The sequence below is a fragment of the Equus asinus genome, chromosome 4 (assembly GCF_041296235.1).
Source record: "Equus asinus isolate D_3611 breed Donkey chromosome 4, EquAss-T2T_v2, whole genome shotgun sequence".
NCBI lineage: Eukaryota > Metazoa > Chordata > Mammalia > Perissodactyla > Equidae > Equus > Equus asinus.
The window spans coordinates 114,684,137-114,708,500 of NC_091793.1; the positions used below are offsets into that span (position 1 = coordinate 114,684,137).

At 38.6% G+C, this 24,364-nt stretch overlaps 1 protein-coding gene across 3 annotated transcripts in view; it reads left to right on the forward strand.

The window, feature by feature from the left end:
• The first annotated feature begins 10,818 nt into the window (after nt 1–10,818).
• MTX2 (metaxin 2) overlaps nt 10,819–24,364 on the forward strand; it is a 58,977-nt gene continuing 45,431 nt past the window's right edge. The window contains exon 1 of one of the 3 annotated variants that reach the window (XM_014834085.3): nt 10,819–11,119. In XM_014834085.3, the coding sequence (XP_014689571.1) occupies nt 11,080–11,119 (40 nt within the window). In that variant the 5' untranslated portion in view covers nt 10,819–11,079. Of the gene's footprint in view, nt 11,383–13,154; nt 13,225–24,364 lie in introns of those variants that run through there. The other 2 variants (XM_044768666.2, XM_070508150.1) reach the window with 2 other exon arrangements.

The following is a 24,364-nucleotide window of genomic DNA, read 5'->3' on the forward strand; positions in this document are numbered from 1 at the left end:
TTGGGAACTGTGCTGCCAGATTGCATGTGAGTTTCCAGATACTCCTGGGACTTTGGATTCCAATGGCTCGTTGCTCTCCCTGCCCTCAACAGAGCCCCTGTCTTCCTCAGTGCATGCTCTCGCTGTCTCCAGCTCACAGCTACGTGCTTTAGAGTAATTTTCAGCATGCTGTTCAGGCAGGGTTGCAGTGTGACAACACTAGGAGTACTTTGTGGCAATCTTCCAGAGTTAGAGAGTTCTGTTTCCTGTAAAATAAAAATAAAATTCCTAGAATCTGTGTTTGAGGGCAGAGAGGAGGCTAAGAAAAATTGGTTTACAGTGTGCTGTAAAATTTCCAAAGTGTGTCCCGAGATACATCTCGTCCTGAGAAGTCCTTTAGGAAAAAAAGATTGGTTAAGGAAAACTTTAGGTTAGTTGGTTAAAAAAATGTGTAGAAATCTGCATACTATTCTCCCTTGTGGAAATTCACAATTCATAGGAGCATGTTAATAGCTCTGAGAAGTCCTACAGTAAAGAAACCTGTCTAATTTTGATTAATCCAGTGTTTTCCAAACTCTTTGATCTCCATAACATTTTTTTTTTTAAAGGTTGGAACCTGAGCTAACAACTGTTGCCAATCTTTTTCTTTTTCTGCTTTTTCTCCCCAAGTCCCCCCAGTACATAGTCGTACATTATAGTTGTGGGTCCTTCTAGTTGTGGAATGTGGGATGCCGCCTCAGCGTGGCCTGTTGAACGATGCCATGTCCGTGCCCAAGATCCGGACCAGCAAAACCCTGGGCCACTAAAGGGAACTTAACCACTCGGCCACGGGGCTGGCCCCTCCGTAACCTTTTTTGAATAGTACATGCTACCATCCTGAGGGAACTAGAATGCTGGGGACTGTGGTTTGGAAACATTAGAATTACCTGCATCTGCCAGGCCTCATTGTCTTTGCAGCTTCTGCCACAGAGGCCCACTTTTATATTCTGGACCTTTCTTCCTTCTTGGCCTCTGTGACTTCCCTCATTCTGATGTTATTCCTACTTCCTCTCTGTGTCGTAAACCTGGGTGTTCTCCAAGGTTCAGGCCTCAGCTCGTGGTTCTTTTTTTTTTTTTTTTTTTTTAATAATTCTCTTCCTTTGGGATCACATTCCATCTCCTGGTTTCAATCATCACCCATATATGGATTAAAAAAATCCATCTCTAGTACCTCTCCCAGCTGTAGTCCTGCATCTCAAAACGCCTCCAGAACGTTTTCACTTGTATATTCTGCTGCCACTTCAAAGGCAAATGTCTATACTCCTCTTCCCACAATATGTACCCCTTTCTCTGTATATCTATGCAAACAATAACCAGTTACAGTCCACAAAGTTCGAGAAAACCCCATTTTAACAGCAATAAAGAAGATTAAATACTCAAGAATATGCATAACAAGAAATGTGCAAAATCTAGGTGTGAAAAATTTAAAACACTCCTGAAAGTGAAAAATGTCAACTTGAACAAATGGAAAGATATCCTTTATGCTGGGATGGAAGGAATCAACATTATAAAGATGTCAGCTCTCCTTAAATCAATTTATAGATTTAATGTAATTCCAATAAAAGTACCAACAAGCTTTTTTTTACGGGGCTGTATAAGTTGATACTGAAGTTCATGTGGAAAAATAACCATGCAGGAATATCCAGGATAACATTCAAAAATTATGAGATAAGAAAGACATTGAAGAAGATAAACTACTTCATGTAAAAGGGAAGGAGATTTTGAGAAAATAAACATTTATCTGCTCGTTTGTGCAAAAGAAAGGCAGGGAGGATAAATCAGAAATAATGAGATTGGTTACCTCCAGGGAGTGGATGGGAATGGGTAGAAAGAATGTGTAGTAAGAATGAGGGGGGAGTGACAGCTCTCTGTGTATGTCTTTTTATATCGCTTTGACTCTCGGAACCACGGTAATGTTCCACATGCTTTCTCCTCAAAATAAATAATTAAAATAAGCCAGGACTTGGGGGGAACCTCAAATGAAACATGAAGAGTAATAAATGACCCTCAGTGTGTTCAGTGAATAATGTGATGACACTGAAGTGGGTGGGGAAGAAAAGAACTAACCTAACTAACTTTGGAAAATAGTTTTTTGGCTATAAACTGTAAGGCTAAGGCCAAAAATCCTGCACAGAAATATTGTACTCAGTAAATTTGTTTCTCATGGGAATATGGGTTTCAAATTATGAAACTACTTTATGTGTATACTATGATTGAACAAATAGGAAAATATGTCGTGGGTAATGAGAGACAGGTTTCTCACTGTCAGAGAAAGAAGTCACAAACAAGGAAAGCGGGGGAGGCAAGAATGAATTTTGTGGTGTTGGATTAAAATTGAAGGTATCAGTATGAACTCATGGTTTTATTTATATATATACACACACATAAATATAAAATATATTTCATGTATAATAGATGCATATGTATGTACGTTTATACACACAGACGAGTAGTGTTAGAAATAAAGATAGATGTGTGTGCGCTTGTTACTATACACACATATATTTCCCACCTTCGTTCACTCCGTGGGCCCAGAAGCAATGACAACCCAGCCACATCAGGTATGCCTAGCAGCCGGATCTTGGTTTCTATCATTCTCCACTAAAAGAAACCAGCGTTCCTTGCAAAATGGTTCAGTCCGTGGGCTGGGCAGGGAAAATACAAAATGAGCCTGGAAAATTTCCTAGTGTGGGAAAATAAGGAAATGCTCAAAAAATGATAGGGGCATTTTGAAAAAATACCGGAATTAACTTGAAAGATATACCAATGCCAAATCTGTGGGAATTTGAGCAACAAAATAAATAATGATAGTTTTTGTTGATAATCAATAGAATAAAATAAACATCTATGAATCCATACTGATATAAAGAAATAATTGAATAAATAAAAGGGGAGAAGGCATAGCTCTTCCCTGCGGTAGAATTCTAATTAACAAATGTAGAAGGGATGATGAAAATAGAAAATCACCATTGGTAAACACCAAAGTAATAATTGTTGCAGGTAAGAACCATCAATGGGTACTAAAATTAGTGGACAAAATTATGATCAGAAACAGGATTTTGCACAGTCTCAAAGTATCTCCCACAATGTACTTATTAGTTACAAGAAAAAAATGGTAACTGTACAGTGGAGAAGCCTCACAGATGCTACCTTAACCAGGTGATCAAATTTAACATGAGCAGTAACAAGATCTACTGATATGTACCCTGATGTGATGGACTAAAAAGGGCACATCACTTCTGTGGTACTCTCGCCAAAAACACATAACCTCAATTTATTATGGAAATATCAGAGACACCCAAACTGAGAAACATTCTACAAAATCACTGACCAGTATTTTTCAAAAGTGTCAAAGTCATGGAAGACAAAGAAAAAGAAAAACTGAGAAACTGTCACATATTGGAGAGACATGACAAGTAAATGCGATGTGGGAGCCTGGACCAGAAAAAGGAAGTTAGTGGGAAAACTGGAGAAATTAGCATAGGGTCTGTAGATTAGCTAACTGTATCATATCAATATAAATTTCTTGTTTTCTGTAATTGTACTATATTTTACATTTATAAATACACATACATTTTACAAATATAAATACAGAATCTTTGAAAATACAGTTTTGTATTTACACAAAATACAAAATTATATTTTACTATTAGATGTTAACATTAGAGAAAACTGACTGAATGGTGTATATATATATATATATATGGGAACTCTGCAATTTTTGCCACTTTTCCGTAAGTCTAAAATTATTTGAAACAAAGGTTAAAAACAATTAGATAAATAGGATACAACTTCATCTATTAGGAGTACACACTTTAATATTTAAGAACTAAAATTTTAAAAAATTACTGGCAAGGCTATGATATTAATTTTAAATTTAGGTCTGCTATAGGGCGTTTTAATCCAACTTACACTTTCTTTAACACGCTTTCTTACTACGACATGATCTGGCGGGGCTGGTAAGCTCAAAGTCTTTTCCAGTATGCCATTCTTTCTCTGAAAGCTTATGTCTTGCTGTAAACATACACTTCAAAGTGATAATGGGCATTAAAGAAAAGTTGAAAGATATATTTTTAGTTTATTTACCTAAGAAAAATATATAGGCTGCTTATATGACCTTTAAATTGTTGTTAGATACTAAAGTAAATTTATTATTATTCCTTTTAGAATTTATTCTCTTGGGTATCATCTTTGTTCACGCTGTCTTCATCTCATTTTAAGATACTGAGATTCTTTATGTTTCCTATTGCTGTTCATGTATGTGCACAACCACCCTGATATAGATACGTGTATGGGCAGGTTCTCTTTCCTCAGGTTCAGGGAAGTTTAGCTACAAATCCTCTGGATGAGGGAGTCCTGTGTGGGGAAATTGAATTCTCTTCTCCCTTGTTTAGCTGGTGAAAGGCCTTCTTATTTTATTTTATTTCTCTTTAGGAAGATTAGCCCTGAGGTAACTGCTGCCAATCCTCCTCTTTTTGCTGAGGAAAACTGGCCCTGAGCTAACATCCGTGCCCATCTTCCTCTACTTTATACGTGGGGCGCCTGCCACAGTGTGACTTGACAAGCTGTGCCATGTCAGCACCCGGGATCCGAACTGGTGAACCCTGGGCCGCTGAAGCAGAACATGCAAACTTAAGCGCTGCGCCACTGGGCCGGCTCCATGAAAGGGCTTCTTAGTTGAGTTGTTAATACTTCAGCCTTAGATTGCAGTTTAGATGCAACTAAGGTGCTTTGAGGGCTCCACATACAATATCTTTACTTCCTGAACTGGAGTAGTTGCCTGACGACACTGCTAGTATTATAGATACAACTTTAAACAAAGCAGAGGCAGATGGTCTTTGTGATTTTTATCCTTGGAATTAGGTTCTCTACGGACAGTAAAATCCAGACAAAACTAAATAGAAGATCCAGATAAAATTCATGTGGGCTCGTGTGGATGACTGGGTTCAACAGTGAAGAGGGGAATGGTCACTCACTTACAAAACACTCTCCAGAGAAGATGGGAACCATCGCTGTGATTGTTACTGCTGTCCAATATCAGTTGTTTCTACTCCTTTTGAGTTCCTGTGTTTTATTTCTGGGGTACTGTTAAAAAAAAAAGGAAGCTGGCAAGATACCAAATATTTCACACTGAAATTTGAACTGAGCAAGAGCTTAAAATAGTTGCTTTTAATTTTGAAGAGTTATATAGTGAGATGTTTTCATTTTATCTAGAAAGGAAAAAATAATGAATGGCCATGAACAGAAGTGTGTTATTCCTCAGAAACTGTGGGTTCAAACACGTGCCAAAGTAAGATTGTTCCTTACCCCTTTGAACACCAAGATATTTGATGAGTATTAGGTTACTGAAGGTGTTCTTCACACCAGTATGAGTAGGTTTTTTTTTTTCCCTGCTGAGGAAGATTTGCCCTGAGCTAACATCTGTGCCAATCTTCCTCTATTTTGTACATGGGTCTCTGCCACAGCATGGCTGCTGATGAGTGGTGTAGGTCTGCACCCTGGAACCGAACCCAGGCCGCTGAATTGGAATGCACTGAACTTAACCACTAGGCCATGGAGCTGGCCCCAGCAGTTATTTTTCACATATCTAAATTTTAGAAAGGCATTTGGTATCCTGGCAAGGGTATTTTGCTTACACTGAGAGTTGTGGGTAGCTATGGCAACACAGCAACTTAAAACACATCTTAGGTAACTTTGCCTATGACTTTAAATGGGTTTAGACACTCTCATTACACTGTGTTGAAGTGGCTTGTTTGCTTGTCCATCTACATTATGATCAACTGGATCATAATTCAGAGCAGACACTGAATTTTGTTCACCATAGTATCTCCAAGATCTAGCTAAGGGCTTACTACTGCAAAATGGGGTCCAATAATTATCTGATGAATGAATGAATGAGTGAATAAATCTCATGCTCTAATATAGATCCTAATTTGAAAAGAAGCTATAAGAAAATAGTGGTGACTGTGTCGCGTGGCATAACTTGCTAGATGCTGGTTTTACATCAGAGGTGACCTAGTTCTTAATCATGGGACCCTTTATCTCAAAGTGGCTCCAAGTGCTCAGGAGTCCTTTCAAATTTCTGCTGTCTTAGGCAGATCTCTTTACCAGTTGTTTGTGACATGCATGTTGTAGACACTCTTGCTTCAGGCTCCTTAATCACCATTGTCAACTCTTCAGCTTTTTTTAAGGGTGATGAGGTAAAATATGACAACTCAGATAAAGTTTAAAACCAATGCCAAATCATCATCAAAAGCAAGAGTGTCTACAGCTAGTCTACAAAGTTTGCCAGTTTCTCCCTGTTCAACACGTCACTCAATGTTCAACGATAGGAGTCACACAATGAGATGTGTCTTGCCCACCCGTATACAGTCTTAAACAAGGACACACAATCAAACAATACCATACGTCGGGTGTTGTTCTGTCTGCACATGTTCTTCTCTCATTATCACCGTGGGAGTGAATCTCTGTCAAGGAACATGAAGCTGGTTTAAGAAAGGTTCTCAGCAGTATCACTGAGGATAAAGAGACTTATATTGGGTCTGGATGCAGACAGGTCAGGGCACTTGCCATATTAGTCAGCTTTAAAGAAGTACTACCTAGTGTGATGCACACACTTTTTTTTCTAAATGGTAAAAATGGCATAAAAACATTACATAAAGTTTAGGGGACAGGAAAAAGAAAAAAATCAAAATCTCACCCCTTTGATACAACAACTTTATGACATTTGAGAAATTCCACCCAGGTTTTTTTCATAGACATGTTTTCACATAGTTGTATTCACAATAAAATACATTTTGCATTCTGCTGTTTTTCCTTAACGTTGCATCATTCACGTTTTCCATTTTATTCTATTCACACATATTATTTATAGCTTCAGGAAGTGTGTGCCTTGTTAGCCAGCTCTAGAAGGGTAATGTATGCACCGAAGGATGAGATAGTTGTGTGTAGGTTTTTTGTTTTGTTTTGAAAACCTGTTTAAGTTTACGGCTATAGTGATTTAGGGCTGAGTTAGCCTAAGAAATATAACAGTAAATATAATATAATATATAAATATAATAAATACATAAATCATATGTATATTTAATAAATAAACAACTCACGCAATATAATAATTCTGTTGAAGGCATCCTCAGCTCTTCCTTTCTGTTAACACAATCATCTGATTTCTGTTCCCCTCCTCCCAACCCAGGGGTTGCAGTTAAGACATCATTACATTTTATTACCTCCTCTATGAAAGTGAAAAATATTAAAGAGCTTAGATAACTTTTCCAGTTTTAAAACAAGTGGTAGCCACTGTATAGCACTCTTGATTCTTAATGGCTAATCTTCCTCAAAAAAAAAAAGTAAAAAATATCTTTGTAAACCCCATATATTAGATTGCTTGTAGTTGTCCTCAGTTCCATTGTTATTAAAGATGTAAAAACTGTTAACAGACGGACAGAAAAGCTCTGGGGCACAACGTGGTACCTTAGTGTTTTTAATTCTATTCACTATATTTGGATTGACTGAATTAACTATAATTAATTCTGTTGATGAGGATGTGGGGGGAACTAACTTGATAAAAAGGCCTAGATTTATTATATCATTGTCAAATAAATAGTATAATTTTGAAGGGGTTGTAGCCAAAAATTTTCTCTTACAGCCATTTTTTAAAAAAGAAAATAATTTACATTTAAATATTAATATTCTATCAGAGAAAAATGAAAGGTAGATAAAATGCCTTAGTATTTTAATCTTAATAATGTATGTATCCATCATGATAGCTGTATATTTTCTACTTAATATAGTAACATAAAATCTAGATTAGAGACATGAAAATATTCTTATGACAGAACAGTTTTGCAAGAAAAGTGATTTTATTAAGGCAAACAATAAGGCTGCTCATGTCAGGCATTAGAATTTTATTTTAAATAATTGTGTGATTATCCTTTTAGTAACATATGGATTCCCTAGCACTTTTGTTTTATAACCTCATTCTTAAAAACTCCAGTGGCTTGTTTTCTTGTATTTTCCTTAATTGTGGTGATCTTAAACAGATCTGCAGTTTTAAATCTGCCAGTTGTTCTAATACAGATGCATAAATATATTTTCTCCAGTTGGCTATTTATTACAAAGACAGCTTGTATGTGGGCACCGTCAGGACATCTGCATTTTATTGGATTTAATTTTCAGTAATAAAGACCTCCCACAATATAGATTCTTTCCAGCCTGAATTAGCCTGTGTGGGAAGCAAAGGAACCATCAGTCAGGCAGAAAAAATAAATCCATATGGCGCTGATGACTCTGTTTCCCCAGCTACAATGGAGAAAGAGTTGAGTACAGACAGTGCCCCCAGCAGGTCTCTGTTTCCTTTCCAAATCTTGCTGGAACGGGGCTGGCGTCAGTCCCAACCCAGTACCTGTGAGCCAGCCCAGTTCACCCATGTACCATGCATCAACCATAGACTTAACTAAGATTTTGAGGGCACATTCTCCTTTCGCTCAAATCCTGCTCCATTTCTTCTGCACGCAGGCCCGGTTCCTGGTTCCTACCACTCTCTTGCACTTTGGGGCTCACCTCTGCCCTTTGGATGTGTTGGGCTTTGGTTTTCCCAGTCCAATCCACAGTACTCTCTAGGGACTTTGGTTCAGGTTTCCACACAGGCTCTATGATACGGCGAAATCTTAAAAAACCCCATATGTGTCAAAAAGTAGTCAAAACATTTTATCTTCAGCTTTTTAAAGGTGATAAATCAAACTCGGTAATAGAACTTAAATAGGGGATGGATCTTCTTCACTTTTACAAGTCATACACAACTCTCCACTGTGCAGAGAACAGACAGGAACTGAAAGCTTTTCTTTGGATTGACACTAAAACACCTGGAACAGTTAATTTCTCTTGGTCAGTATCACCCATGGGATGAGGAGGAGGAAACTGGGTTTAGCATACCCTTTACTATCAGCGTTACCTCCCTCAGCACAAACAAGAAAAACCTGTTATCTCTGCCTGTCAATTCTGAATCTCAGCCAGCAAGAAGATGCTGCTTCTTAAACCACTGTGTTTACGTACATGTAAGCTTTTGGGTAAATTTAAATTCAGTTAAACAAGTTTCCTAGTTGCAAGAGGTGATGCAAATATTGACTTATCCTTAAAACAATTATTATCTAGTGTAGTAGGTAGAATTATGTCCCCTGCAAAAGATATGTTCAAGTTTCTAACCCCTGGTACCTTGAATGTGACCTTATTTGGAAATAGAGTTTTTGCAGAAGAAATCAAGTTAAGATGAGGCCATACTTGATTAGGGTGGGCTCTAAAGCAATGACTGGTGGCCTTATCAGAAGAGGTAAATTTACATATAGACACAAAGGGAGAATGCCATGTGATGAGGAAGGCGGAGATCCGAATGATATGTCTATAAGCCAAGGAAGGCCAAAGATTGCTGGCAACCCCCGGAAGTCGCAAAGCAGTGAGGAAGGCGAGGAAGGAGTCTTCCCTAGAACCTTGAGAGAAAGCATGGCCCTGGGACACACTGACTTTAGAATTCTAGCCTCCAGAACTGTAAGAGAATAAATTCCTCTTGTTTTAAGCCGCTTAGTTTGTTGTAATCTGTTAGGAAACTAATACACTGGTTAAGGAGGCAGAAATAGGAACAACAAATTGTTAACAGAGTTTTAGAGTTAGGGAAGCATACAGAAAGGAGACATAGCTTTCTAAATGTCATGGACGGTAATTCTTAGAACGCCACGTTCCTTTTGCAAAAACAGTAAGCTATCTGACTTTTTGATTTACTGTGTGATTTAAAATGAGTCACTTCACCTCTCTGAGTCTGTTTCTCATCACTGAAAGCGGGTTTTGATCCACCAAACGACCTCTGAAATCTGTTTCACTCACTTGTAACATTTTATGCCTCCAAATATGTAACATACTCCAATTTTTTTTGAATTGTGTATGTATAATTGTAGTATTATGTTAAGTGGTAAAACATCACTTATGGGATTTAGTTTCTCCTCTTCCTGCCCACTCTCACCCTGGAAAGGGGCGCTGTGTGTAAAACCACAGTACAGTCGGCCGACGGTATCCGCGGGTTTCACATCTGCGGATTCAACCAACCACCTATTATAGACATACTACGTGGCTGGTTGAATCCGCGGATGCAGGACCGCGGATACGGAGGACCGATTAAGGGACTTGAGCATACGCATATCCTGGCATCCGTGGCGGTGGGTGGTGGGGGGGCGTTTTGGAACATTGCCCCAGGGATACCGAGGGAAAACTGTATCTTATTCGCCAAGATAAGGTTCATTTCGGGTGTAGAGAGTTGAAGGGCAAACCATCTCTCAGTTTACACGCTGCTCAAGCCTCCTCTCTGGCAAGCATGTTTGAATAAAGGAATAATCAAACACTAATGTCTGTCTATGGACTAATCCACCTAGCAGTATAATGGAACAGAGGAAATTAACGTGGATTTGACTCTGGGCCTGAGCGGACTCCCTCAGTTGGCAATTCAAACTCTCTAAGCCTGTTTCCTTATCCGTAAAATGGCGATAATATCATCTTATTGGGTTGTTGAGAAGATGAAATGAAATAGAATGCTGTGTATGTTTTTTAAAATGGTATCTAGTGTGCTCTTAAAAATGTTACTTGTTAACAAAATTCTCCCATGCAGAGAAGATACTAAAAACCTCCTGGGTCCCCCCCCCCCCCCCACCGGCTCCCTAGGCTGGAGTGGGAGTCGCTAGGAACCAGGCACCCGCAACCCCTCCGCCAGCCCCGCAGCGGCCGTGAGCTAGGACCGGCGGGCCCCGCGCGCCCGGGGCTGGGGGCGGAGGGCGGAGGGCAGAGGGCGGAGGCGGGGCCGGCGGAAGCGCACGCGCGCCGCTGTCAGCTGCGCCGGAAGTTCCCGGTGGGGCCTGGCAGTAACCTTGGGGTTTTCGCCGCCGCCGGCGGCAGGGTGGGCTTTGCGAGCCAGACCTCAGCCGGGGCCGAGCCGGTTAGCTGCCAGGAGCCGCCGGGGTTGCGGAGGAGGACGCCTAGGGCCTCAGGGAGCAGGCGCCGCGGGCGCGGGCCCGCCCAACCGACATGTCCCTGGTGGCGGAAGCCTTCGTCTCCCAGATCGCAGGTAGCGCGCGTGGCTGCGGACCGCGGACGGGACGGGAGTCGGGGGCCGGCGCGGGGAGCTGCGTGGGGTTAGGGCTGCAGCTTTCCCCCACCCTTGCGGCATTAGATGCTGAGCCCAGAGCTAGCGGTGGAGGCGAGCGCGGGGTACCAGCTTCAACTCACGGATGAGAAAACTGAGGGGGAGACACTTGGTCGAAGTCACCCCGCAGAGGCCGGAGTCTCGTCTGCTTTTCCTGGGCGGTGCTTTGTCCAGCTCCCCATTCGGTCGGGAGGGGCTGGGCTGCTTGGAGAAGGCCGGGGGTTGGGATTCAGGTGGGGGGGGGGGAGGGGGGGCGTGGCCACAGGGGCCGGGCATCCCGAGGCTTCATGGTAAGAGTAGGGGCAGCCTCGGTCGTGGGACTTGAAGTTTAAAGTGATTGTCACTGAGTCGCCCTTGTTAGCTGTTGTCATTGAGGGGCCACTGAAGTTCTTGATTCCTCTGCAGGCGACACAATACTGCCATTTGCTAGATCTCTAGAATTCATTGAAACATCTTTAAATCTAAGTATACTTTTTAGAAATACCTTTGATTTGATGGGCAGAACATGACTGATGTAAATAGATTTATATATTTTCTGCTATTGAGATTCTTATTTACTGCAGTAAAAGAAATTAAATATTGTTGAGAAAGTGAGGAGACTAGACATAGGTATTGTAGTGTAGGTTGATGGGTAATAGTTAATCTTTAAATGGAATCAATCAACTTCCCAGCAGTATTTTCAGTATTAGTACGATCAAGAGACAGTCACTAGGATAAATAGGTACATTTGAAATAAGGTAGTATTTTGGAAATGGAAAGTACTGAAGGTGTTATAAAATTTGCCAAAATGTTTTTCATTGTGTTGCATTTGTGTGAACATACATTTCTTTTTTCCTGTTTTAGTTAAAAATACCTTGTTTTCTAGGAGAGAGGGAAGCTACCCCTAGATCACCAGCTTTGTAAAAGCAGGGAGCATACTTGCTTTGTGCCCCATTGTATCCTGAGCACATGTCAGTTGGTGCTCAATAAATATTTGTGACCCGAATCAATGAATAATCTTGAGATTTCACACAATGATTATTTCTGTATCTACTGTTTATGGTAAAAAAGTTAGATTATTGATTTAACTTAGATAGCTATGTTAAAAAAGTCAGCATTTCACAGTGCATGCTTTTATTGGTATACTGTATGCATGTGTCCCAATGTACGATTTCTTTTAAAGAAAAAATGATGAATGTCTTTTAATCAACTTTTAATAAGTTTGGAATTTTGCTTCAGTTAGTGAAATTTAAGAATTTCTAGGAATTTGGGGCTGGCCCCGTGGCTGAGTGGTTAAGTTTGCGTGCTCCGCTGCAGGCAACCCAGTGTTTCGTTGGTTCGAATCCTGGGCACGGACATGGCACTGCTCATCAAGCCATGCTGAGGCAGCGTCCCACATGCCACAACTAGAAGGACCCACAACGAAGAATATGCAACTATGTACTGGGGGGCTTTGGGGAGAAAAAGGAAAAAAATTTAAAAAAAAAGGAATTTTATTTGCCATCTTAGTTATTTGTAATGATCTGTTACTCTAAGAGGAGGCATTTAAAGATGGATAATTCAATAAATGGTGTTGGGACAACTCATAAGTCATAACACCACAAGAATAAATTCCACATTAATTAAAGATCTAAATGTAAAGTAAGAACGAAAACCAAATTGTAATAAAATAATTTGGAGAAAATAGAGGAGATTATTTTAATAATTTTGGGTAGCAGAGGAGGCCTAAGCAAGACACGGAATCCAGAATCTGTGGGAGAAAAAAGTGGCAGAGTTGGTTGCAGAAAAATTTAAAAAGCTTTGTATCATAACACACGTAAGTTTCTACAAATTAATGAGAAAAAGACAACCCCACAGAATCTTAGGTAAAGGATAGGAACAGGTAATTCACAAAAGGAGAAATGCAAATAGACAATGAACATAGGAGAAGATGCTCCCTGTCACTAACAGTAGATAACAACTTTTCCACCTAGTCAGATGGGCAAAAGTGAATGTGATCATTTCCAGTACTGACAAGGGCATGGGGAAAAGCTACCCTCAAACTATTGGTGAGTCTGTAAATCATTACTACTTTTATATATTTACAATAAATGTAGCAGTATTTATTAAGATGCCATCCTTTGACTCATAAATTTTTTCTTCAGGGATTTATCTGATAGAAATGTAAGGAATAGTATTTAAAGAAATATACGGCAGTATTAATTAGCATTATTTGTAATAGCAAAAAACTAGAAATATCCTAAATATATATCAAATTATGGTTTGCTCACGTTGTTACAGATATTAAAAATGAAGAGGGACAGCTGTCAAATATGTTGACCTGAAAACTGATTATCTTAAGTAAAAACAAGTTATAGAATAATATATATATTGTATGAACCCTCTGTTGTTAAATAAATAAACCTTATGAAAATATGTATATGTTTATGTAAGCAAAGAAAAACAGAAGAATATTCAACTAATTTTAACTAGGAATTTCAGAGTAGTAAGGATAGAGCATTGATAGAGGGTGCAGGAACTACATTTCTGAATTGCTTGAATTGTTATAGTGAGAATATTTTGCTTTTGTAATTTAAATGATTGTAATTTTAAAAATTTAAAAGATTATATTTTGGCCAGCAGTGAAAATAGGGTGGCTAAAAGAATAGTTTGTATGAAACCCTATGTTTGACTTGTAAGTGACTTACAAGTGTGACTCAAATCCAACAACTGTTGAGAGTATTCTATTTCTGGCAGTAATCTGGTTTTTTGGAAGCGGTCAACCTTAAGATATTAGAGAGAGATATCTACATATATTAGAGATTATAATAGTCTTATTATAACTTAATAAATAATTGTGGATCTGTTCTTTTTTTTGGTTGAGGTCTCTCATTTATAGTATATTTAACATTTTGCTTATTATTCTTCCTTTTAGTGGCCATGAGCCAACACACTGTTGATGTTTATTTTGGAAACCTTTAAAGGCCTCTTACATCTCTCTGTGATATGCATGAAGTGCCCTCCTTGAGAGCCTTTTTTATAGGGACATCTTTCTGGAAGCCTTCTCTGAAATCCCCAGTTTAAGAGGACCACTTCTGTCTCTTTACTACCAGTGTATCCCCCACCAGGTTCTCTCAGTTTTCACTCCTCACTGTGGCTCAGTGGCTTATTCTCTCCATCTGCACTGCTGTTACCTTAGTTCAGGGCTGGATTTCTTGCTTGGATGACTGTAGTAGTCCCTGAATTGGTTTCCTTGCTTCTAGTCTGGCCTCCTTCCAATGCAGTCTCCACACTTGCGAGCCTCAGTGAGTTTTTGTTTGTGTTGTTTTTATTTTCCTAAAATGCAGATGTGACGACTCTTGTTTTAACACCTTTGTTAGTTCCCATTGTCAGTAGGTGGAGTGAGGCATGTAAGACCTGTGGTAAGTTAGTCCTAGTCTGTCTGTCCAGCCCTTTCTCTTGTCACTCCTCTCCTTGAACTCTCACCTTTATAAACTATTTGTAGCGTCCATCTTTGGCACATGTTGCCCTCTGCCTGAAATGTCCGCTTTACTGGGATAACTTGTGTTTGTCCTTTGAGACTCTGGGCACATTTTAACCTGTAAGTCTACATGACATCTTCCTTATCAATGAGAAAGGTTTATTGGTTTTTTTCCCCTTTTTTCTGATAATAATGATGATACATGGCCATTTTAGAAAGTGAAAACAATCCAAAAGAATATAAAGAATAAAGTAAAAATCACCTAAAATCGTAACACCCAGATTAAGACTTCAAATTCCCATCCTCATCATTAAAACTTTAGTGAGCAAAGCTATCTTGTTCTCTCTCCCTAAGTGAAAAAAATGACATAGGTGATATAAAATATGCATACTTTTTTGGTAACTTGGTTTATCATGTAACATATTGAGATCTCTTTCCATGTCTATGAATGGAATCATGTATCATCATTTTTAAATGGTTGCATAGTATCTCCCTGTATTGAAGAAATTGTAATTTACTGATCTAGTCTTGTTCTGATGTATATTTAGGGTGTTAGTCAGTTCAACCAGAGAAGCAGAAGTGGTAGGCTCTCGATCTTGATCTATATCTGAGCGCACGCAGACACACACACACACACACACACACACACACTCACTCCCTCTCTCTCTCTCTCTCTCTCTCTCTCTCTCTCTCTCTCTCACACTGAGACACACACACAAGGAATTGGCTTATCCTGTTGTTGTAGGGTTTGGCCAACCAAGTACCAAGTCTCCAAGGCAGACAGCCAGAAAGGGGAGATCCAGGAGGAAGAGGGAGCACTTCTGTCCCGTGGCAGGTGCTACTTGCAGTATCAGATCTCAGGGAGGACATACGCCCTCTGTTAAAGGGTTCCCAACTGATTAAATCAGGCTCACGCAGGATAGTCTCCCCTTTTGATTAATGTAAGGTCAACTGATTAGGGATTTTAATTATATCAGCAAAATCCCTTCACACTTCCCTAGATTAGTGTTTGAATAACTGGGAGAAAGTATTTGTATGCTACCAAATGGCTGTTGCCTCCCTTTGTCTTCCCAGCGCCTGCTAGAGAATGTCCCTTGTAGCTCACCTGAATCAGAAACATAGCAGAAAGGGAATTCTGGCAAATATAGTTCTGTCTAGCCAAGTTGATGCATCCTAAAGCTATCACAAGTATATACGATTCTTCTCTGACGTAAACAGTGCTTTTGTAGACATATTTGTGTATCTACTGAGTAGTTTCTTTGGATAAATTTCTTAAAGTGGAAGAGGATTTTTGAATTGTTCTTTTAACTCAGTAATATGGACGGGAATGGTAAATTATGATTTTGGATTAATAGCTTGGATCTCTAGATGATGATGTGCTAGATTTAGAACTTTAAAAGGAGGATAAAAATAGTCCTGGATATTGAATCGTTTTCAGAATCTTTTATAACAGCCTTTGTGTTTTAAATTTTCACTTGCTGTTTTTTTTTTTTTTTTCCCATGCAAGATTTTCCAATACGTTACTTGAGTTTCTGTTGAAAAATTTTTTTTTTTTTACAGACATTGGTTATGAATATACCCTAGGGTAGGATTGAGTAGCCCTATTTGGGTTCTCTGACCATATTTGGAGCAGTCACTGTAGCCATAAGGATGGAGTACTGTGATGGACAGGTCTAACTCCTTAGCCCGTCCCTGTAGCAGGAGTGGCTCCAGGCTTTGGGGCTCTACAGTGCCACCAGACACACACAAAAGGAGAGAGGTGCTGAGCACTAAAGAGCAGAATTCTCCCGCAGTGTTGATCACTTTCTTCACCTTGCGTTCACAATTCCTGTGGACTTTGGGCTGAGAGTCCTACCTGGGTTCTTAATCAGCTACTTACTAAATGTGTGACCTTGAGCAAAGTACTCGTCTTTTTAAGTCTCAGGTTTCCTGTTTGCCAAATAATGAAGATAGTTATAGATTATTTAAAGATGATGAGAAAAGATATAAAATGCTTAGCATTGTGTCTGGCACATCATAATCACTCAGTAAGCATTCATTAATATTTCTAGCTGTTTACTATCAGTTTTTCTCTTCTACTGGGTTTTACCTCTGACTTCCTTTGTGATTATACAAGTTTGGTAAAGTTTCCAAAAGTTATTTATAAATAGAATACATAATTTATTTCAGTAATATAAAACATCTACAAAGTTATTATAATTATTAAAATTACTCCTATAACAAATTATTCTAAGATGTTTGTTTCAAGATTATACATTTGCTAAACTCTAAGCCATGTTTATCTTCATTAGGAAATTGAATTTTTGGTGTAGGTCATAGGTACATATACTCTGAGCCTTTTTCAGTGGAGGCCTGTTTATTAGACATTATCAAGAAGTTTTAGCCTTAAAAATTTAGGTGATAATTACCTAGTTACTGATAATAAGAGTGAGTGTCCATTTTTGAGCCACTGTGCTAGATGATTTATATACATAATTGCTAATATTAACAATTTGATCGTGTGAGATAGGTGTTATTCTTATTTTATAGATGAGGAAATTGAAGCTCCGTAAGGTGATAGAGTGTAAAGGTTAGGAACAAGGTCGTTGGAGTAAGATAGAGAACTGAGTGTTAAGCTCAGCTCTGCCTCTTGTTTTGTGATCTTGGGCAGACCTTTCTAGGCCACAGTTTCCTTATTTGTAAAAGGGCGATCATATATTTTATGATATATATCAAGCACCTAGTTTAGGGTGGTACATAATAAATATTTCGTATATGGTCGTTTCTGTTATCACCTTATTGCCTAAGAGCCTTTGAGGATGTTACCTTTGTTATGTTATTCCATTACCATTTTAGACAGCAGAAAATGTCCAAAGTGCCTTTATTTTTATTAACTCCTATACCATCTTTTGTGAATGATCTTATTACTTCACCAGTGCCTTGCTATATTTTAAGCATATTGGTTAATTTCATCATACTATAATTATTAATCTTTTGAAATCAGGACAATTATCTGTTCTGTTCTTTATTTAGAAGCTCAGTAAACTATATAAAGGATGAAAAAAGAAGACTTGTAATATTTCATTTATCTCATTGTGGGCATGTGGGTGCTTAATTATTTAAGTTTATTAATAACTTCATTCTAGCAGTAAGCATTAATTTATAGTATGATCTGTGAAAGTAGTTTTATGGGTTCCATGGAACCCGTAATATGTAAGCATCTTAAAAGTAAGTATAATCAAAACAGACATGTTTAAAAAATTTTATTTTTATATCAGTAATAAAGTGTTTTCTATTCTATCCTTCTTCCACATGAGTACTGGGAAATCTGGACTTTGAAAGCATTTCAGAAGGATTTTAGAAGCTCAAAGAAGTGGAAAACAAGTTAAAAGTTCTTTCTAAGACAAAAGTGATACTATTGCTCGCAAGGTATATTGAGAATGAAGACAATGATAGGGTTCTTATATCTGCTTGTCCTCATATCTAATGATAATTGCAACAGATAATTGAAAAAATACAATGCATCCGATTCTTTTGTTTTTGAAAATAAAAATATTTTGTTAGGTATATATATACTCAGTATTCTGAGGATTCTCTGGTATTGAGGAGGCACTGAGGAATTATTGAAAAGTTGTTGAACGGGCCATTACATTTCAGAGAATCTTCTTCTCTTCCTGTTAGTCATATGAATGGTGCTTATCACCTTGTGAAGTTGATAGTGAAGAGGCAGATCGAGAAGCACAACTAAGATAAAACGGGTTATACTTCAGATTAGAGGCAAAGTACAGTTTATTGACAGCAGTGTGGCCTGTTGTATCTTGTCACATTTGAATTCATGAATAGGTTGGAAACCAAATTCTGAGAGGCAATGTTTTGTTGCCTTTTAGGAAACTTTGATATGGTGTTAAGATCACTTGAAAGGCTTGTTTCTGATCTTGTTGAAATAGTCCATAGTTAAGCATAATGTGAGTGTTAGTTTTCTTGTATGCTTTATTAACATTCTGTACTCTGAAATTACATGATTTTTGGTTTTTAACTTAAAAGACTTTGATGATGGGTGCCCATAAAATTTGTCAGTCTTATTTCTGTGAAGACTTTTGAGTTATTAATGTTAGCTCAAGCCTTCCATATTTGAATGAAAATTGAAAGAAAACATCATCAAACTTCTTAACATTTTTCAAACATTTTTGAATTATCTTAATAAGCAATTATTAGGTGGACTGAAGATATCAAATGGAGATGAGATGTTAAATTCAGGCTTCTCATTTTTTGTTCAAAGACAGAAGTTATAATATTCAGCATATCCAGCCACAGACATTTATGTGTAGAAGAGAAGTATTTGCCTTGCCAGTAAGAGAAATGCATGTTTTAATTTTTTATTGCTTTGTAAATGATCCTCTATTCTTGAACACTTTTCTTATTTTTGTACGTTCTATAAATGAATCATGGTTTTGAACTTTTCTACATCAGTAATAAAAATGAAATTTGGTTGGTTAGTAATGAAGTTTCTTTTCATAAAAACAATCATTTTGTCATGGCAATTCCCATTAACTGTAACTGCGTTAGCAAAATAGAACCCATAAAAAGCATTTCATTGTGCTTATACGCTTAGCTCTGTTTTCGTGCTAATTATATCTTTTTATCTCTAAGAACTTTTATAAGCCAAAGAAGTTTCTTCATGACTTAACCTGCCTTTCCATCTTTAAAAAAAGACTTTTGTTGTGTATATTTATTCTAGTGGATACAGTATCCTAGGTATTATAAGTGAGTTTCTTCTTTATATCACATTTCATTACCTGGTCAAACTAGAGTACTGACTAGAACTTCGTACAAATACATTGTATCATTTGTTAGACATGAAGAGGCTGTCATTGCTCTCCTGTTTATTTCTCTAGGGTAATATTGGCAGCTGATGCTTAATGATCTGGCCTTTTGTTGACCTCCTGTTCGATTTTTAGACTTTATATAGGAAAATGTTTTGGCATCATAAGTTATAAGTAATGTTCCTAATTTTATTTTATAAATTTGAAAAAGATGCGTCAATAAGAAAATAGTCTGAAAATAAAAATTACTGTCTATTTTTTCATTAGGCATTGTTATTGTTATTTTTACTGTTCATCAGTTTAACTTTCTAGTTTGGCTAGTGGATGAGAACTAGGTATGTAATGTTAGCTACTTAAGTGGTAATTGATATTTGTTCTTTAGTTAAGATTGTGAATTATTCTTGATGTATTTTCTCTTCAAATAGATTTCTCTTTCTTGCTGTACTGATTTTCCCATAGAGACATTTGGTGGCTGTTTGGAGAAGGCAAAATAATTTTAATTTTAAAGTATTTAGAAAGGGAGATATGTTTTAGAAATTATGGAGTGCAGTTCAAAGACAGATATAAAGTATGTTTTCATTATTTACTGTTTTGGATTATCTTTGTATGACAGGTAAGTGATTTTACAGATCTGCTTTTTATAAAAAGATTATGGTAAGATTTGAGTTTAGCTGGCTTAATTAAGTCATTTTTCTCTTGGATTCTCGTTTTTCTCATTTCCTGAGTAATGTAGCAGCTGCCATCAGACCAGAATTTGTGATGGAGGTAAGCCATTGTGGTCACTGGTTCCCAATTCTGGCGACTTGGAGGGCCAGGGAGCCGTGATGTGGTCAGGAAGTTGGAGAATGGGATTTCAGGAAGGTAAAATTTCAAGGTGATGGGTTAATAAGGTGGAACTGACTGGAGGGAGGGGGGAAATGTCAAAATCTATGCCTGAAGCAGTAAAGTGGAATTTATAAATGTAAACATGATCAGGAGTCAGTTTGGTAATTGATTTAGATGAACAGAGGGAATTCTGAGGCTTCAGATGATTCAACATTTAATTCTGCTTTTAATAATAAATCTGTGACTAATTGAAACTGTTAAAACTGTACCTGTTCAGTTACTGTGGTAGTGTACAAACGACATACAACTTAGGGTGTAAAACAGCCATTTTATTGTGTTCCTGGATCCTGTGGGTCAGTAATTCAAACAGGCCAGAGGAGGGGTGGCTTGTCTCTACCTCACAATGTCTGGAAAGACCCAAAGGCTAGAGATGATCCAAGAGTTGAGGGCTGGAAACGTCTGGAAGCATCTTCACTCACATGTCTGACAGTTGTTGCTGGTTAGGAATTCAGCTGGAGTTGTCTTCTAGAATACTTACACATGACCTCTCCATGTGACCTGGGCTCCCTTAGAGCCTGGTGGCTTCAGGGTAGTCAGACATTTTAGTCAGTTCTCTGAAGACATGTGTCCAGGCTAACAAGGGAGAAGCTGCATCTCATTTTATGACCTTTCCTTGGAAGTCTTGAAGCATCACTTTTCCCATATTCTGTTCGTCACAGGAGAGTTACAAGTCTGCCTGGATTCAAGGAGAGGGGAATTAGACTTCTTCATTGGAGGTGGAGGGTTTGGTGAGCTTCTAGAAGCGCTTGTGGGACAGGAGCTATTGTTGTGGCCATTGTTAAGAAATATAATCTGCCACAGTAACCAAGGTGGTAATATCCTAGTGCAGAGGGTTCAGCTGAGTCTGTTTTAATTAGAGCTGGGACTGACTGGTCCCACTCATGAACTAACAGAGGTTCTAAAACGAGATGGGGGTGGATGGGAGGTGGGGGTGGGTAGAATAGTGTGTGAGGGTGGTAGGGTGGTATTGCACATTGCAATCACTTATCTATGGAGTTCTCTAAAACAAGTTATGCTTGCCTTGCATTGTACTCCCCGCCCACATGCACGCATGCACACACACATTCTCTTTTTTTCTCACCAAAGGCCTATTATTTTTGAAGGTTGAGGCAAATGGATTTTTTTTTTTTAAAGATTTTATTTTTCCTTTTTCTTCCCAAAGCCCCCCAGTACATAGTTGTATATTCTTCGTTGTGGGTCCTTCCAGTTGTAGCATGTGGGACGCTGCCCCAGCGCGGCCCGATGAGCAGTGCCATGTCCGCGCCCAGGACTCGAACCAACGAAACACTGGGCCGCCCGCAGCAGAGCGCACAGACCTAACCACTCGGCCACGGGGCCAGCCCCGAGGCAAATGGATTTTTTAAACACTCTGTAGGTGATTGGCTGGTGCACCTCTGGTTAGGAGCCATTGAACAATTTGGAGAGAAAGTGAGTTCATGAGTTTGCACTGTTGAATTTAGTACACGTTGTTGAGATGTTATTATTCCTTAATTTGGTTTGATGGTTTTATTTCCAGAGTTATAGCAGTTGTTTTTGCTGTCAGATATCTTTAAGCCTTTAGATAGCAAAAGACTTGATTGTATTTTCTGCAGAATATGTTTTGTTTGTTGGCTTGAGTACCTGATTTGCATGAGGTGCTCTGCTAGGTGCTGGGGTACAGAAATGAGTAACCCAGTTCTTGCCTTTGATGGAGTTATGTTCTTGTGTAGGACACATCCTTTGAAACAGATAACGTCGATATAAAGTGGTATAGCAATGCTAACTTAGGAAGCCTTTACTGAGCATTTCCTCTCCCTTGTCTCAAACTGGGTTAGGGGGTGCTAGATTTTTAGTGAACATCTCGACTCCTCTTCCTGCCCCTCACCTCTGTCTGGCACGGTTCTGATTATTTTTTGGACCAAGTTCAGATTTCATCGCCTCTGGTGAATTCTTTCCTATCTTCCACAGACGGATTTAATTATTTCTTCAAGAGCATTCCTATAGTGCATTATACGTACTTCTGGTCTGATGATTATATTAATCTTAATTATTGATTGAGTACTATCTGTGAGCTAAAGACTATAAATGGCACTTACATAATTTCTCTAATTTTATTTTTCTAACAACCTTATAAGGTAGGTAATATTTCCCCTTTTTACACATGAGGTGAATGAGGCAAGAGGAGGTTAAGCAACTTGGCCAAGGTCACTCAAACACTAAGTTGTAGAGTTGGGAGGGAACCCAGGTGCGTCTGACTTCAAGAGCTGCGTTTTCCCCTGTGCCACCTGCATTCACTTACTTATTGTAAATAGTCACGCGTATCCCAGTCACCTCCTCTCACCCTGCGACGTGCCCCCGACGTACTCGTCAAAATCAGACCCTAGAGGGCAATGACAGGTTTATAGTCATCTTTGTCTTTTTATTATAGTTCCTGGCACATTTTGGAAGTTTAGTAACCTATGTTTGTTCAGTTAAATGCCTTTAATGTATTTTTTTTTCCCCTAAAGATTGGCACCTGGGCTAACAACTGTTGCCACTCTTTTTTTTTTGTTTCCTGCTTTTTTATCTCCCCAAACCCCCCCGCCCCGGTACACAGTTGTATATCTTAGTTGCACGTCCTTTTAGCTGTGGGATGTGGGACGCTGCCTCATCGTGGCCTGACGAGCAGTGCCATGTCCACACCCAGGATCTGAACCCTGGGCCGCCGCAGCGGAGCCGGTGAACTTAACCACTCGGCCACGGAGCCGGCCCTGCCTTTAATATTTTTTTTTTCCTGCATCTCTGAGGCTTTTCTACCCTTGTGTTCCTGTTCATGAAGGTATTCTATGATAGTTAGGCTTGTTATCTTATTTCTTGTTTTTTTTTTGTTCTTTTGGAATCTTGCAGTTCTGCCAGAATTTCAGGAGCTAGAACGGAGGATCAGAGATCCTCTGTAGGGGATCATTTGTTTCATGCTAGCTGGGAGCAGTGAGGGAGGAGCTTAATGTGACAGAGCCCCCATACGTGAAGTACTCGGAACAGTGAGCACATGGTAGATACTTAAAGAAATAGGTGCTGTTGTTACAGTGATTGTATGTTTACAGTAGTGGGGAGAATGGCTCCTTAGTTTGAGGGACATTTATTTTGCGTTTTCTGGGATTAGATTGAGAGAACCATTAAACCGTGAAGGTTAACATTGTTCACGTTGTTGAGGTCTGATACTTGTGTGGAGCTGTTTGTCTTCTGGTTTTTGGCCAGAAATTGCACTTTTAATCTTAACCAGCTGTTTTTGTATAGCTCTGCTGTTGATCTCACATTCATCTCTATTTCTGAGAAAAGCTCAGACATGGTGTCAGTGTTTCCTCCTCTTTTATGAATTTCAGATTACCATTTTTAAAAAGAATTCAAATTTTGAGTCTAAGCAACAAGGTTCATGTCTATTCATAATCGCATATCATTGGCCTGCTTTTTATTGGAAATTAATGAAAAATGGTGGATCAGTTTTATAATGGGACAAAGTCTAAACGTAACCATTGGAGAAGATGACACATGTGTACTTGTTAAGAAGGAATGGAAGGTTTTAAATTTAACTTGTGTTCATTTTAGCCGTGGTGATTGGCTTGTTGATGCTGCGAATTTGTTTTCCTGACCCTTGTTAAACTCCACAAGTTTGTCAGTTTTACGAAATTGATCCTTAAATACCATTTTGAAATTGATCTCTAGTTTCACATAGATGGGTTAGATGGCTCGTCTTCAAGTGTCACAATTACTAACTTAATTTTACTTTCTTTATTGATTACATCTGATGGAAAAACTCTCTGTTAACCACATTCGTTCCAAAATAAGTGAGGCCTCAGTTCATTACTCTTAAAGGCTTACTCCGGAACACTGTAAAATTGCAACGTGTTACTAAGGCATGTTTTAAAACTTGGCTTTTAAGCCATATCCACAAATACTTAATTAGAATAAAATGGAGAAAATCTTCTTGAATAAAATTAATCTACACAGATCCTCACTACCACATTCTCAGGCACATGAATGAAAGAGGTGAAAAGAACTTAATCTGATTTCAAGTGCATTCTG